We start from the raw sequence: 15000 nt of genomic DNA on the forward strand, positions 1-15000 counted from the left end.
GGACTTTCAAATGAAACTGGTCCGCCCAATGTTGATACAACTCTTGGATCATTGGTTACCACTTGAAATACTGGATATAATATATCATTCCATGAGTCGGCAACAATGGTTTCTGTAGTTGCGTTTTGTCCCTTATAATATGCTAATCCTGTATTGGTTACGTCATATCCTAATTTTGAAATAATTGTAAATGCTAAAATTTTACCAAGAAGACTTGATCTCTTTTTTTGACTATCTGCTGCTATAACTTGTTCTTTTGAAATTGAAAATGATGAATAATTTCTAACTAAAAATAAATAAAAAAAATAAAAAATAAATATAAAATTAAAAAATAAAATTTTAATAATTATAAAAAAAAAACATACAAAATTTATTATTAAAAATTCTTTTAAATGATTGATTCATTTTTTTTTTTTTTTTTTTTGTTGGAATGAAAATGCAAAAATGAAAATATTAATTTTTTTTTTTATTGTCAAGTGAAAAAAAAAAAAAAAAAAAAAAAAAAAAAAAATAAATAAAAAATGTTTTTTTTTGTATTTTTTGAAATTGTCCAAACAATCATTTTGTGTTTGATAAATATAGAAAACCATGATTTTTGATTCACTCATATCATTGATTCCAATATCAATGATTATGGTTGGTTGTTGTAGTAATGTTATTTCTTTAGAATTAATTATGAAGTATATATCAATAATAAATAAATAAATAATCATTCTCTCCAATTTTATTTTATATTACACTAGTTATTAATTTTAATTTAATTTTTATTTTTACTTTTTTTTTTTTTTTTTCAGGCAATCACAATCACATGCTATATTAGTGACATTTTTTCAATTTGCAACGGTTGCATTTATATCATTTTTTGTTAATATAAGATGGAAACAAGTATTTAGTATTTTTTGGATACCAATTGGATTAAGAGAGAGAAAGATACCTTTGAAAACTTATTTCTTAATGGTTTCAATTTTTTTCATTTTATCAGTTTTAAATAATAAAGCATTAGATTGTGATATACCAATACCATTTCATATGATTTTTAGATCAAGTTCTTTATTATCAACAATTGTAATTGGTTCAATCTTTTATAGAAAATCTTATTCAAAACAACAAATTCTAAGTTTAATCATGGTTACTTTAGGTATAATTTTTGCAACTTTTAGTTCAATGCCTGATAGTGTAAGGAGATAAAAATAAATAAAATAAAATAATAATAATAATAATAATAATAATAATAATAATAATAATAATAATAATAATAATAATAATAATAATAATAATAATAATAATAATTGAACTAATAATTTTATTATTTATAGAAAAAAGAAATTTCACTTGGACATGAACCAAATTTATTAAGATTTTCAATTGGTATGCTTATGCTAATTGCAGCAATGTTTTTATCATCAATTTTAGGTTTAATTCAAGAACATACTTATAAATTGTATGGAAAGGATCGTCATTATGAAACAATATTTTATTCTGTAAGTTTTTTTTTTTTTTTTTTTTTTTTCTCCAAAATAATTTAAATAATAATAATAATAATAAAAATAAAATAGAATAATAATATATTAAGTTTAATATATATATCTAATATTATTTATTATTTTAAAAAAATAGCATTTATTTTCATTACCGTTTTTTTTATTATTTAAAGATGATATTTTACACCATATACAATTAAATAATGATTCTGCATTAATGGCATTACCATTTGGATTTGGATCATTTCCAACATTATGGGTATATTTAATTGTAAATGTTTTAACTCAATATGTATGCATTCAAGGTGTATTTATTTTAACTGGTAAAACAAGTACCTTAACTTGTACACTAGTAATCAGTATAAGAAAGTTTTTAAGTATCATCATCTCTGTAATTTATTTCAATAACCATTTCACATCTTTATTATTCACTGGTACAATTTTGGTATTTTTAGGTACTTTTATGTATTCAACAAGTGGTAAAGTTATTGAAAAACCTTTACCACCAACTAAACAAGTAAAAGAAATAGAAAAAGAAAAAAAATTAAATTAAAATAATAATAATAATAATAATTAAATAATTAATAATCAAAATCAAGTTTTTTTTTTTTTTTTTTTCTTTATTTAATTTTTTTTTTCTTTATTTAATTTTTTTATTATTTTATTTATCCAAATATAAAAAATAAAAACATATTACATTACAAACAATAATAAAAGATTGTTTTTTTTTTTTTTTTTTTTTTTTTTTTTTTTTTTTTTTTTTTTTTTTTTTTTTTTTACTTTTTTATAAACTTAAAGAGATGATAATAATAAACCAAAAATAATTAAAGCAATTGAGGCAAAAACTTTTGAAGAATGATTTGGGTCTTCATCTTCTGAAATTGGAGTACTGGTTTGAGATGGGGTTGGTGAAGATGGTTTTGGTTGACTTTTTAATTTTGGAACAAATTTATAATAGATACCATCTGCAATATTACCGTCAAGATCACGACCTGGAACACATTGAGTACTATTTTTGTAAACATTTGGAATGGCATAACAGTTACCAATGAAACAAGTTGGTTCACTACAAATATAGCTTAGCATAGAATTTTCATCACAAGTTGAATAAGTCCAAGCCTCAGTGTCATTGACTTTAATTGGGCTACAAGTTCCTTTAAGAATGGAAGTGATAATATAATTCTCTTCACAACCTCCATTGAAAATCACTTCATTACAAGAATCCATTGGAAGATCATTAATTGCATCTTGGTAAGTTAAATAATTGTAGGAAACCTTGATTTGGTTATCTTCATCACAGACATGAAGTGGTTCAGCATAAACGTTGGTCTTGGCATTTGAACATTTTGAGTCCATTTTTTCATTTGCGAAATAATAGGAAACATTCATTCCAACCAATTCTTGTCTGAAAACTAAATTACAATGTGAATGAAGAACAGTTTTATTTACACCTCCAGTACATCCTGGGGAATTATAAACATTGGTTTTAACTACCAAATCTGATTTTACAATTATTAAATTTATTAATAATATAAATGTTAATAAAATTTTCATTTTTTTTTTTTTTAATTATTTATTTGTTCTATTTTTTTTTTTTTTTTTTTTTTTTTTTTTTTTTTTTAAAATAATTTTTTTTAAATTGAATTTTATATATAGATTAAGTAATAAAATTATGATATATTTTTAATTATTTTAGAAAATAAATAAATAACAAATAATTTTAATGAATAAAATTAAATAAATAATGGAAAAAAAAAAAAATTTATTATTAAAAAAAAAAAAAATAAAAAAAAAAAAAAAAAAAAAAAAAAGGATGTGTGTAATAATAATAATATTATTATTATTATTATTTATCTAATATAATTTAAATTTTATGTAATTTTTTTAATTTTTTTTTTATTTTTTTTTTTTTTTCTGTGTTAATAATTATTATAATAAATTTTTTACGCATTACCTATAGTGCCTCTTGCATTGTTTGTACAATATTTTTTTCTTAAAATGTAACAAAAATATAACCAAATATAATTATTATTATCATTAATAACAATATTTTTATCCCATCAATATTGTGTTTTTTTTTATCTGTTGAAGAACCACCAAAAAAAAAAATAAAAAAAAAATAAAAAATAAAAAAAAAAATAATAAAAAATAAATGTTAATATTTTGTTTTGGGGGTAATATTAATGATTAAAAATAGAATATTTCAGAGGATAATAAAATAATATATAATAAAAAAAATTAATTTTTTTTTTCCAATCGATAAATGGATCACTATCTCTTAGGTTGAATATTTCACAAAGATTTTAATAAAATTAAAAAAAAAAAAAAAAAAAAAAGAAAAAAAAAACAATATTGTCAAAGTGTGTGGGTTAAAACACACAAACACAAATTCAAACACACACAGTATTAACACTTTATTCACAAAATTACTATTTTAAACTAGTATCAACTATTTTTATATCATATAAAAAGAAAATAAAATTAAAAAAACCTACAAAAAGAAAAAAAGAAAAGTGTGGGTGGGTGTGTTAATTTTTGTATTCTACTATCAAATGATTATTTATTTTTTTTTTTTCTATTTTTAATTTAATTAAAAAAAAAATACAATACCGATAATAAAAAAAGACAGTTGAATCTCAGTAAATATTAAGATTAAATAGAAATAAAATTATATCCAAAATATATAAATAAACTGACCAATCAATATTGGTTTTTTAATTTTAATTTTCTTGAACAAAAAAAATAAAAAAAATAAAATAAAATAAAACTGGAAAATTAATTATTTTTAAAGTTTTTCTTTTTTTAATTTAACAATTTAATTAAATTATACATTTCGAATTTTATTTATTTACTATTATTACTACTACTATTTTATAAATATAAATGGGGTTTTTTTTTCTTTTTTTTTTTTTTAAGGCTTTAATAAATTAGTTGACTCGCCATTAGTTTCGTCATCTTCTTCGTCATCACTACTTTCATCTTCATCAAAATCGTCACTATCATCATAATAATTATTATTTAATTCTTCAAAATTTGTTTTTGATTCTTCTTCTAAAATTTTTTCAATTTCTTTTACATTATTATTATTATTTTCATTATTTTCATTATTTTCATTATTATTTTCAATATTATTTTCATTATTATTATTAATTTTTGATTTTTTTACAATTTTATCAGTTCTTGATTGTTTTTTATCTTTTTTTGAAAAAATTCCACTATCTCTTGAGAAATCATCATCATTATAGATATGATCTTGATTATAGAGGAAATAAGAGTTTGAACCAAAGAGAGTAGTATTTGAATTCTTTCTACCTTTTTTACCTCTTGAAATGATGTAAAGGTAATGTTGAAGTGAATCAATGATTTGATAACGATAGTTTGAATAGAGGATATAGACAGCATGTAAAAAGAAGATAATTGAACTTGAGATTACAATCCATTGTTCAATCGATTGATAGACTGTATTATCGAGATAAACACAACAAATAAAAAGAAGTGATAATGAAGTGAGCTCTAATCTATTATCAGAGATACGTTTAAATGGTTGATATTTAAGTTGAAGTAATACAGATACTAAACTGACCACTACCAATAGGAAAGATCTTGCTGCCGATGTTGGATCCATAGTTGACATTAAAATGATTAACAATCTACGAAGTAATAAAATTACATCCCAAAAGTAAAATGAACTCTTATACTTTAATATAAATACACCATAGGTACGTTGAGTGTGTGGGTCATCCAATGATTTACGATTTAAGAATAATAAAATCATAAGAATCAATGGGAAACCAATAATAACAATCAATAGACAATAACTGACCATCAATGCTTTATGATATTGGTCAGTATAACAACTAACACCATTATTGGCAATTAACACATAAGCGGATACCCCAACATTTTCACAAAAGAATAATTCAAATGTTGCTTTACCAATTGGTGTATAAATATTAAGCATTAACTTTATAAATGCACCCAATTGTTGACTAAGGAATGTTTGATTACTTGGTATAGCGGTTGCATTATCAATTAGAGTAACTTGTGAACTTAAACTACCAGAGATTGAGGTTTCGATTGATTTACCAAGTATTGAATGTTTTCCACCATCTGCAATTGTTGAATAACCATCACGAGATAAATCACCATCATTTGTAGTTGTATTAGTAGAATCAAAAGAATCATCATCATCATTTTCTAATAATGGTTGTTGTTGTTGTTGTTGTTTTCTTAATAAAGATTTTCTTTCTAAACTTTTTTGTAATGATGAATTATTGATTGTACCAGGATCTGATGTAACTATAATTGAAGAATAATTTGAAATTGATTTACTTTTTTCAATATCTTCTTGTTCTTTAATGATTTTATTCTTTAATTTTTGAATTAATTTATATCTATAGACTATATAGAAAAAAACCGTTGAAATAAGTAATACAACAATTAACCATGGAGCTGAAAGTAAGGTGAAATAATGTTGTTGATAATAATCGAATGGACCAGGACAAATACCAAAAATACTTGATGAGCCACCTGGTTGAAATTCAAGATTTAGTAAAGCCAAGAAATTGAATTTAACACCAGTTGAAAGTACCATAAGAGTTTGTGCGAAATAAATGATAACTGTCATAAGACCAGATTCTGAATCAGAACTTTGTACCAATACGATCATACCAATAGATACTGCAACGATGGCAATGAATAGAATGGGCGATGTTTTATCACATCTTTTACAACCTTCACCCCAATCATAATAACCAGGATCACATTGAGCACATAATGGACCAAAACTATATGGGGCACACATATCAGATGTATTACTACCAATACAATTTACATTTGGACATTCATATAAAACATAGGGTTTATCAGTTTGATTGACATCATACCACCAACCTTCGAATTGATTCACTTTAGCACCACCTGGACAATAGGCATGAATTGATGGACATTGAACACAGGTTTCACCATTGTAACCATAGGAACCAGTACGACATTCAGTACATTCAATCTTTGTAGTGGATGGAATTTGACCAGGACTGCATTTCAATACATTACTTACAGTTTGATTCACTGGTAAATTTGGGTTATTACTAAGGAATTCAACATCAACTGTTGTATTGATCGGACCATAGAGAGTTGTATTTGAAAAAATGGCAATACCATTATAGGTTGAGGTGGAATCAATTGTATTACCAGAAATTTGAAGGAAAATTTTCACTTCAAAACCAGATACGATTTGACCTTCTTCATCTTTGATATAGATTCTACCAGAGTATGTATCTTGACCTGATCTGAAACTTGAGGGGAAAGGATCCTCTACATCGATAAGAGCAGCATCGGTTGCAGTATTATTTCCATAGGAAGCAGTATTACCAGAGAAAATGGCATTATTCTTTATGGTTGGACCTGGTGTACTACTATAGAAAATAACACCACCACCTCCACTTGCAGAATTATTCTGATAGATACCTCCATCTATGGTAATTAAATTACCAGCGATAGTGGTTGAGATCACACCACCTTGTTTAGCGAAATTTCCAATGGCTGTACAATTATCCAATACCACTGAGGAGAATGTAAATATACAACCACCTAAAATACCTGGTGAACGATTATTTTGAAAGAGAACATTTTTAAAAGTTGATGTACTACCTTCATATTGTGTAAGAATAGAATTTGTAGAGGTATTTGAAAAATTATCAATAAATTTGGAATTGATAACGGTTAAATTCGATTGACTAAGTAAATTTATAATTGTATCTGTATTTGATGAGAAAACACTATTTTCAATTAAAACATTTGAAAGTGGACTAATCATAAGGAATTGAGTGATTGAATTTTCAATTAATGAACCAACAATATGAATCTTTGAGAAAGAAGAATAGAAAAATCCATTTAGATTTGAAAATATTGAATCTATAATCTCAACTTGACAATCTTGGAATACATGACTTCCAATGGAAATGTCATCAAATAGTGTCGAGGAAATACTAATTACAGTTTGAGTTGCATAGAATGAACCTTTAGAATTGGTGATATTTGAATCGAATAATTTAAAACTACCAAAGAATAAATAGATGGTATAATCATTACTTGTATTATAAATGGATGATTGTGATAATACTAAATCACTATCGGATGAAGAAATTAATGAATTTGTTATACCAATATTTCTTATGATAGTGTTGAAAATATTCACTTTTGATAATTCCATAGCGAAAATTGCTGCACCAATATTACCATTTGAATCTTCAATAACTACATTTTGAATGGTAACACTTGAACCTTGACTAATATAAATATTACCACCTGGTCCACTTTTTAAATTATTTCCTTGGAAATTGGTATTGGAAATATTTGAAGTACTACTGATAATACATAATGCACCATTATTAATACCACCGATATCGCAATTGTTAATGGTAGATGATTGTGTACGAGAAAGCATAATTGAGCATAAACTTGCCCCTTCAATTGGTTCAATACCTTGAATATTACTATCTTGCATATTAAAATCACTAGTTTCATCCACTAATATATTATATAGATTCTCTGTCATTGTACAATTTACCAATGAAATGGTTGGTGAACCACCAAAACCCAACATTGATATTGCTGGTCCAAAACTTGCAACTTTAGAACATGAACAATTTTGTACCAAAGTATTCTCTAAAATTAATGCTGCATTACCTCTTGCTGAAATACTACCCCTATTTTGACTATCTGCATTACTTGTAAATATACAATTTGAAAAACTTGCAACAACATTTCCCTCTATAAATAATGCTGCTCCACCTGGTGAATTATCTGATGAATATGCATATCCAACTGTAATACCTTTAACATTTATATTAATACTTTTTGAATCTGGTGATGATGAACTATCACTACCACTTTCACTACCACTACTACTACTACTACTACTACTATCACCACCACTACTACCACCACTACCACTAATTGATGAAGTTATTAAATTTGAAGAGATATCAAAGTAAGATTCCATTTGTCTAAATCTTCCTCTTCTTGATGGTGATGTTAAAAATAAATCTTGTGGTTGATTTGAATAAGAAATTTTAAATAAATTTAATTGATATTCACCGGATAGAATACATTTAGTTGGATCACCACTTTGTGAAATAATATTGATTGAACGTGAAATTGGTAAGTATGAAGCCAAATTACAATAAGTACCATCTGCTAAATAAATGGTTCCATTAAAATCCACTGAATTTAATGCTTGTTGAATTGTTGAGAATGGTGCAACTGAAGTACCATTACCATATTTATCGGAACCTTTTGCAACATCAACATAAACTTCTTCTGGCATTGTAGCTGCTGGTTTTCTAATGATTACAGAACCAATTCTAAAACCACTTTGTGATGTACCACCACCACCACCACCACCACCTCCATTATTAGTGTATGATGTTGTAAATGCGATATTCACTGTTGATGGTAAAAATGATTCCAACGGAACACGTTCAAGATCACCTAATAATAAATTACCATTGTAGGATGCAACGGGTCTATTATCGACATAAACATTCAATACTGGATTAATATTAGTTTCAAATTGACTACTAAGGAAATATTCTAAATAATATTGTTCATTTGGTAGAATTGGTGGTAAACTAACTGTTTGCCATAATGTACTGGTTTGAGTATTTGGATCACTTTCGTTATATAAAAATTGAGCATAATAATAACCTGCTAATGAATAGGCTGATGAGCCACACATATCATCTGTACAAAAACTAACTGAACTAGTTGCTTTCCATGGTGATGTTGCACTAATATTTGGATGTGAACTTGCAATTACTGAAAATCCCCAATCACCAACAATTGGTTCTTCCATTTCTAAATTTAATTTTTTAATTTTTTTAACATTAATAAATAAAATTAAAAATTAAAAATTAAAAATAGAAAATTAAAAATAGAAAATTAAAAAATAAAAAATAAAAAATAAAAAATAAAAAATAAAAAATTAAAAATTACCTGAACAAGTATATTGTGGTTGTTGTGAAAAAACAACATTTTCATTTAGTAATAATACAATTAACAAAAACAATGTTGTTATAAATTTTGGGTTTAAATTTCTTAAAATCATTTTTTTTTTTTTATTTTTTGATTTTTATTTTTTATTTTTTGTATATCCGGGAAAAAAAAAAAAAAAAAAATTAAAAATAATAAAAAAAATTAAATAATTATTTTATTATTTTAAATATTGTAGTTTTTAAAACTACTAGAGATAGTTTTTTGGTCAACCTATTGTTTTAAATAGATATGTTTTAAAGTATTGTTTAATTTTATAAAAAAAAAAAAAAAAAAAAAAAAAAAAAAAAAATTTCGGTTGAGTTTTTCGCAATCAGAAAAAAAAAAAAATAAAATAAAAATAAAAAAAATAAAAATAAAAATAAAATGCTTATTAAATTTTCGAGTGAATACATTCACTTGGTCTCCAAAAAAAAAAAAAAAAAAAAAAAAAAAAAAAAAAAAAAAAAAAAATAACTAAATTTTAAAATTTTGGCAAATAATTATTTTAAAAATTGATGATTCTTATTTAAATCTAATAAATAAAATCATTGAAAAAGGGTTAACAAAAATAGAAATGAAATAAAAACAAAGGGTCACTATATTGAAACCGACCAAAAATGTGTTAATTCCAAGAAAATTCAATGTTATTTTAAAAAATTTTATTCAATTTTTTTTTTTTTTATTTTTAATTTTTTTTTTTTTTTTTTATTTTTTTTATTTTTTTTTTGAAAATATTTTCATTCAAAAATAACTCTTTTATATTTTTATTTATTAAAATATACACACATACATATATAAACGGTTAAACAAATAATTTTATTTGTATTTTATTTGTAATATAAATTTTTATTTAATTTTTAATTTTATTTTTTTAAATAGTAGTAGTAGCAAAAACAATAATAATAATAATAATAATAAAATAACAAAATGTCTCAAAGGGAATGGACAACAGCATCTACAAGCGATTTAATGTCGAATTTATTAAACAATCATAATTCAAATAATAGTAATAATAATAATAATAATAATAATAATAATAATAATAATAACAATAACAATAATGATAATAATAATAATAATAATAATAATAATAATAATAATAATAATAATAATAATAATAGCAATAACCAACCATTATTAAGAAATGCAAGTACAAATATCTTTTTTGGTGACGACTGGACTAAACAGAATACAGTTGGTTTATTATTAGACCCGTTAAATAGAGGTACAAGTTTTTCAAATTTATTAAAATCACCAACAATATTAGGTGATACACAACAATCACAACAACCACAATCTCAACACACCATGCAACAATTATTTGCAAATGACCCAACATATCAACAACATCAACAAGAACAAGAACAACAACATCAAATGATGGGAAATACAACATCACCAAAATCATTTAACCCATATGTTGGTTTATCACAACCAATGATTGTAACTAATACTGGTAATTTTAATACAACAACAACTACTACAACTACATCAAATAATAATAATAATAATAACAATAACAATAACAATAGTAATAATAACAACAATAATAATAGTATGAATATTAATGCAAATACATATGAAGATGGTGAAGATGAACCAAAAACACCACCAACACCATCAAATGAACCAATTAATTGGGATATGCCAAATTATAGACAAAATACAGCATCATTCCATGCAGATATTAATATTAACAACACTACAAATTCACACCCAACTACATTATCATCGATGATGAAGAATGAAATACCAACATATAGCGGTCAAGTATCAAATGAATATGAACAACCAACTAAATTCCAAAGAATTTCAACCTACAACGAAGAATCATTAAATGATAGACTTAGAGGCGATAACACAGGTAGCATTAATTTCTTACAAGCTGAAACATCTAAACTCAGATCACGTCAATCCTCACAAGATGATCTCGAAAGAAATAGATCATTCCAAATGACTCATTACGACACTGGTTGTGTACCAATCAGTACAGATTATTATAATAGTCTATTAACACGTTACAATAATAGACCCGAATTCTTTGAGCGTGCAAAAGAAAATCAAATTCAAGTTATCAATAATAATAATGTTCAATTAGCTATTGATCTTCAAAATATTTATACTTCAATGAAAAAAGATATTGATGAAGAAAATAATGAATTAAAAAATTTATTAACGTATGTAAAAAAAAAAAAAAAAAAAAAAAAAAAACCAAATTAAATATTCAAATATTTATTATTATTATTTTTTATTTTTTTTATTTTTAGAATAAGAATTTTAGAACCATATGATTTAAGAAAGATTAGAGAATGTTTAGAAGGATTAAAATCACATCTTAGAATTGTTGATGTATTATATAATGAATTAAAATATGTTTTGAATAGAAAGAAACCAGAATGTTGTGCAGCATTGATTATAACACAACAACCCTATTCTCAAGTTATTTTTAGAGGAGGAAAAGGTATGGGAGAAATATTTAAGGTTCAAATGATATTTGGTGTACTTCAACCCGACAATATCTCACCAGTTTATGCAACCATAAACAAGAGTGAGAGCAATCCAAATTCAACAACCAAAAAGGAAAAACCAACTACTACACCAACATTAGAGAATGCAGAGGCAAGTTTAAACACTCAAACTTGGGAAGCCGAATTTAAGAATATCAAAGTGAACGTATCAACTCGTATGACACCATCGAGTTTGAAATTTGTTGCAACCTACAAAGAGAAAACATCTGGTAAAACCGTTGAAAAGGATGTCGAAAGTGTGCCAGGTAGTCCGATCATTGTTATCACCAATGAGTCACAATGGGCAGAAGCAGCAGGTAAACTTTTAATAGCGGATGCATTTGCACATCGTGATGAAATCACATGGGAAATGTTTGCAAATGTACTTCATAGTCACATTTTAACAGCAACTCATCAAACTTCAGAGATTAAAAGAAAACTTCATTCTTGGGAATTTGAATATATTCAAAAGAATTATTTCGATGGTAAGGTTACAGTTAGCAAATCAGAGTGTAAAACATTTTGGGATCGTTTTGGTCCAATCCTTCAAACTATTCATTTCAAAAGACATATTGAACCATTATGGTATAGCGGTTTAATCTATGGTTTAATCACAAAGAGCGAATGTAATAGTTATTTAACAACACTCCCCGAGGGTTCTTTCCTCATTCGTTTTAGTGATAGTGTACCAGGTGCATTTGCTGTTGCTTATGTAACAAACGATGAAAGTGACCGTGTTAAACATTATCTAGTCAAACCTGATGATATTGGTGCAAATAAAACTTTACCAGACTTTCTTCGTGAACGTCATCAATTTAAAACACTTTATCAAGTTGATCCTTCAAAGAGATCTTTACATCCAAAATCAAAAGATGCAGAGTTAGAACCTTATTATTCAAAAAGACTTAAACAACAACAAACTAACCCTGGTTATGTTTCTTTATAAAAATAAAATAAAATAAAATAAATAAATAATTTTTTTTAAATAAATAAAAAATTATAATTATCAATAGAAAATTAATCTATCAAGTTTTAACAACAAATACTTCATTAATTTTAAGATATTTGTCTCTATCCATCATTCATAATATAAACACACACTTTTAATTGTTTATTTTTAAAAGTGAAAATATTTCAAGTCCCACACAAAAAATTTTCATTTTTCATTTTTCATTTTTCATTTTTTTTTTTTTTTTCTTTCAAATAAAAAAAAAAAAGTTTAATTAAATGTCAGAAATAGATACAAATGATATAAAAAAAGAGATGGATAATAAAAATTATAGGGATCCTACAGATAATAAGGAATTATTAAAATGGACTAAAAAAAAAAGAAAAAGATCAAATGATTCAATGCATATTAATAATTTTTACAGATATAATCCACCAAATTTTAAATTATTAGCAAGTAAATACCCAACCTTTGATAAATAGTATGATAAGTTTTTCAAATAGTCATTTTATAAAACCAATTAGATCATCGCTCTTATTGTTAATTCATTTTTAATAATAATAATTATAATACTAATAAAAAAAATAAAAAAAGTATAATAAATAAAACGGAAAAAATTTATAATATAGATTGGAAGGATTCAAATGCAACTAAAGAATTAACAAGAGTATTACTTGATCATGATTTTGGTTTAAGAATTGAATTACCTGATAATTATCTTTGCCCAACTTTAACTTTAAGAATTAATTATTTATATTGGATTTCTGATCAATTAAAAAATTTAAAAATAATATTAAATGATAATGATAATGATAATAAAATAATAAAAGGAATTGATATGTATGTATTTAATAAAATAGTAATAACATAACATTTTTATTTTATTTTATTTTATTTTATTTTATTTTATTTTATTTTATTTTATTTTATTTTAACTAATATAAATAAAAAAGAGGTACTGGTACTTCATGTATATTTCCACTATTAGGTGCAAAGTTATTTAATAATTGGTCATTCATTGGAATTGATATAGATGATAAAGTATTAGAATATGCTCAAAATAATATTACTATAAATTCTCTAAATTCAAAAATAACATTATTTAAAAATGAAAAGAATAGTGATATATTATTAAAATTATTAAATTATAAAGAGGGGAGTAATACTTTTAATTCTAGTAATGATGATCATCAAGATAATCATGATGATGATGATGATGATGAGGAATACTTTGCAGATTTTTGTTTATGTAATCCACCATTTTTTAAAGATTTAAATGAAAATAATAATAATAAAAATAATAATCCAAAATCAAATTGTACAGGATCAGTAAATGAAATGGTTACAGATGGCGGGGAATTTGAATTTGTAAAAAGAATAATTAAAGAATCATTTCAATTGAAATGTAAAATTCGATTTTATACAACAATGATTGGTAGAAAAGTTAACCTAAATCCATTAATCAATATATTAATTAAACAATATTATTTACCAAAAAATCAAATACAAACTACTGAATTAGTTCAAGGTAATACATCAAGATGGGTATTATCTTGGTACTTTTTAAATAAATCTACAAATTTAGAAACTAAAGAAAATAATAATATTAATAATAATAATAATAATAATAATAATAATAATATTAATAATAATAATCAATTTTTAACAAGAATGGAGAGAAGAAAATTATATAGAGAGGGGATAACATTGAATTTGGATAGTGATGATAATAATAATAATAATAATAATAATAATAATAATAATAATAATAATAATAATAATAATAATAATAATAATAATAATAATAATAAAATTGTAGAAATTATAAAATTAATATTAGATAATAATGATATAATTTATAAAACAGATGAAAATAATATAAAATATGAATGCAAATATTTATTAAATAATGTTATAGTTGGTTCATCAATTAAATTGGATAGAGATATTGAATTTTTATTTACAATTTTTATAGATTTAACTACAAGATTGATATTGTTTAAACCAATTGACCCCAAAATTAATA

At 23.9% G+C, this 15000-nt stretch overlaps 6 protein-coding genes across 6 annotated transcripts in view; 3 read left to right on the top strand and 3 right to left on the bottom strand.

Annotated features, from left to right (window-relative positions):
- The window catches only part of DDB_G0275059 (hypothetical protein), a gene marked incomplete at both ends in the record, with an annotated part of 895 nt that extends 490 nt beyond the window's left edge, over nucleotides 1–405 (bottom strand). Inside the window, 2 exons of the mRNA XM_638685.1 lie at nucleotides 1–286; nucleotides 366–405. The exon at nucleotides 1–286 is cut by the window's left edge and continues 490 nt beyond it. Coding sequence (XP_643777.1) covers nucleotides 1–286; nucleotides 366–405 — 326 coding nt within the window. The remainder of the gene's footprint in view (nucleotides 287–365) is intronic.
- A 183-nt stretch (nucleotides 406–588) lies between these two features.
- On the top strand, nucleotides 589–2034 carry DDB_G0275061 (hypothetical protein; the record flags this gene model as incomplete). The annotated part of the gene is made up of 4 exons (XM_638686.1): nucleotides 589–680; nucleotides 795–1176; nucleotides 1317–1485; nucleotides 1655–2034. The coding sequence occupies 4 exons, from the start codon at nucleotides 589–591 to the stop codon at nucleotides 2032–2034; spliced, it is 1023 nt and encodes a 340-aa protein (XP_643778.1).
- A 239-nt stretch (nucleotides 2035–2273) lies between these two features.
- Nucleotides 2274–3035, bottom strand: DDB_G0275063 (hypothetical protein; the record flags this gene model as incomplete). The annotated part of the gene is made up of 1 exon (XM_638687.1): nucleotides 2274–3035. One exon carries the CDS (start codon nucleotides 3033–3035, stop codon nucleotides 2274–2276), a length of 762 nt encoding a protein of 253 aa, XP_643779.1.
- A 1357-nt stretch (nucleotides 3036–4392) lies between these two features.
- dmpA (transmembrane protein) lies at nucleotides 4393–9591 on the bottom strand (the record flags this gene model as incomplete). The annotated part of the gene is made up of 2 exons (XM_638688.1): nucleotides 4393–9341; nucleotides 9480–9591. The coding sequence occupies 2 exons, from the start codon at nucleotides 9589–9591 to the stop codon at nucleotides 4393–4395; spliced, it is 5061 nt and encodes a 1686-aa protein (XP_643780.1).
- An 854-nt stretch (nucleotides 9592–10445) lies between these two features.
- On the top strand, nucleotides 10446–12971 carry dstD (signal transducer and activator of transcription family protein; the record flags this gene model as incomplete). Its single annotated transcript, XM_638689.1, has 2 exons — nucleotides 10446–11695; nucleotides 11786–12971. The coding sequence occupies 2 exons, from the start codon at nucleotides 10446–10448 to the stop codon at nucleotides 12969–12971; spliced, it is 2436 nt and encodes an 811-aa protein (XP_643781.1).
- Nucleotides 12972–13252: 281 nt separating this feature from the next.
- The window catches only part of DDB_G0275203 (hypothetical protein), a gene marked incomplete at both ends in the record, with an annotated part of 1933 nt that continues 185 nt past the window's right edge, over nucleotides 13253–15000 (top strand). Inside the window, 3 exons of the mRNA XM_638690.1 lie at nucleotides 13253–13455; nucleotides 13569–13814; nucleotides 13928–15000. The exon at nucleotides 13928–15000 is cut by the window's right edge and continues 185 nt beyond it. Of these exons, the coding sequence (XP_643782.1) occupies nucleotides 13253–13455; nucleotides 13569–13814; nucleotides 13928–15000 (1522 nt within the window). The remainder of the gene's footprint in view (nucleotides 13456–13568; nucleotides 13815–13927) is intronic.

This window comes from Dictyostelium discoideum (assembly GCF_000004695.1).
Source record: "Dictyostelium discoideum AX4 chromosome 2 chromosome, whole genome shotgun sequence".
Classification (NCBI taxonomy): Eukaryota; Evosea; class Eumycetozoa; order Dictyosteliales; family Dictyosteliaceae; genus Dictyostelium; species Dictyostelium discoideum.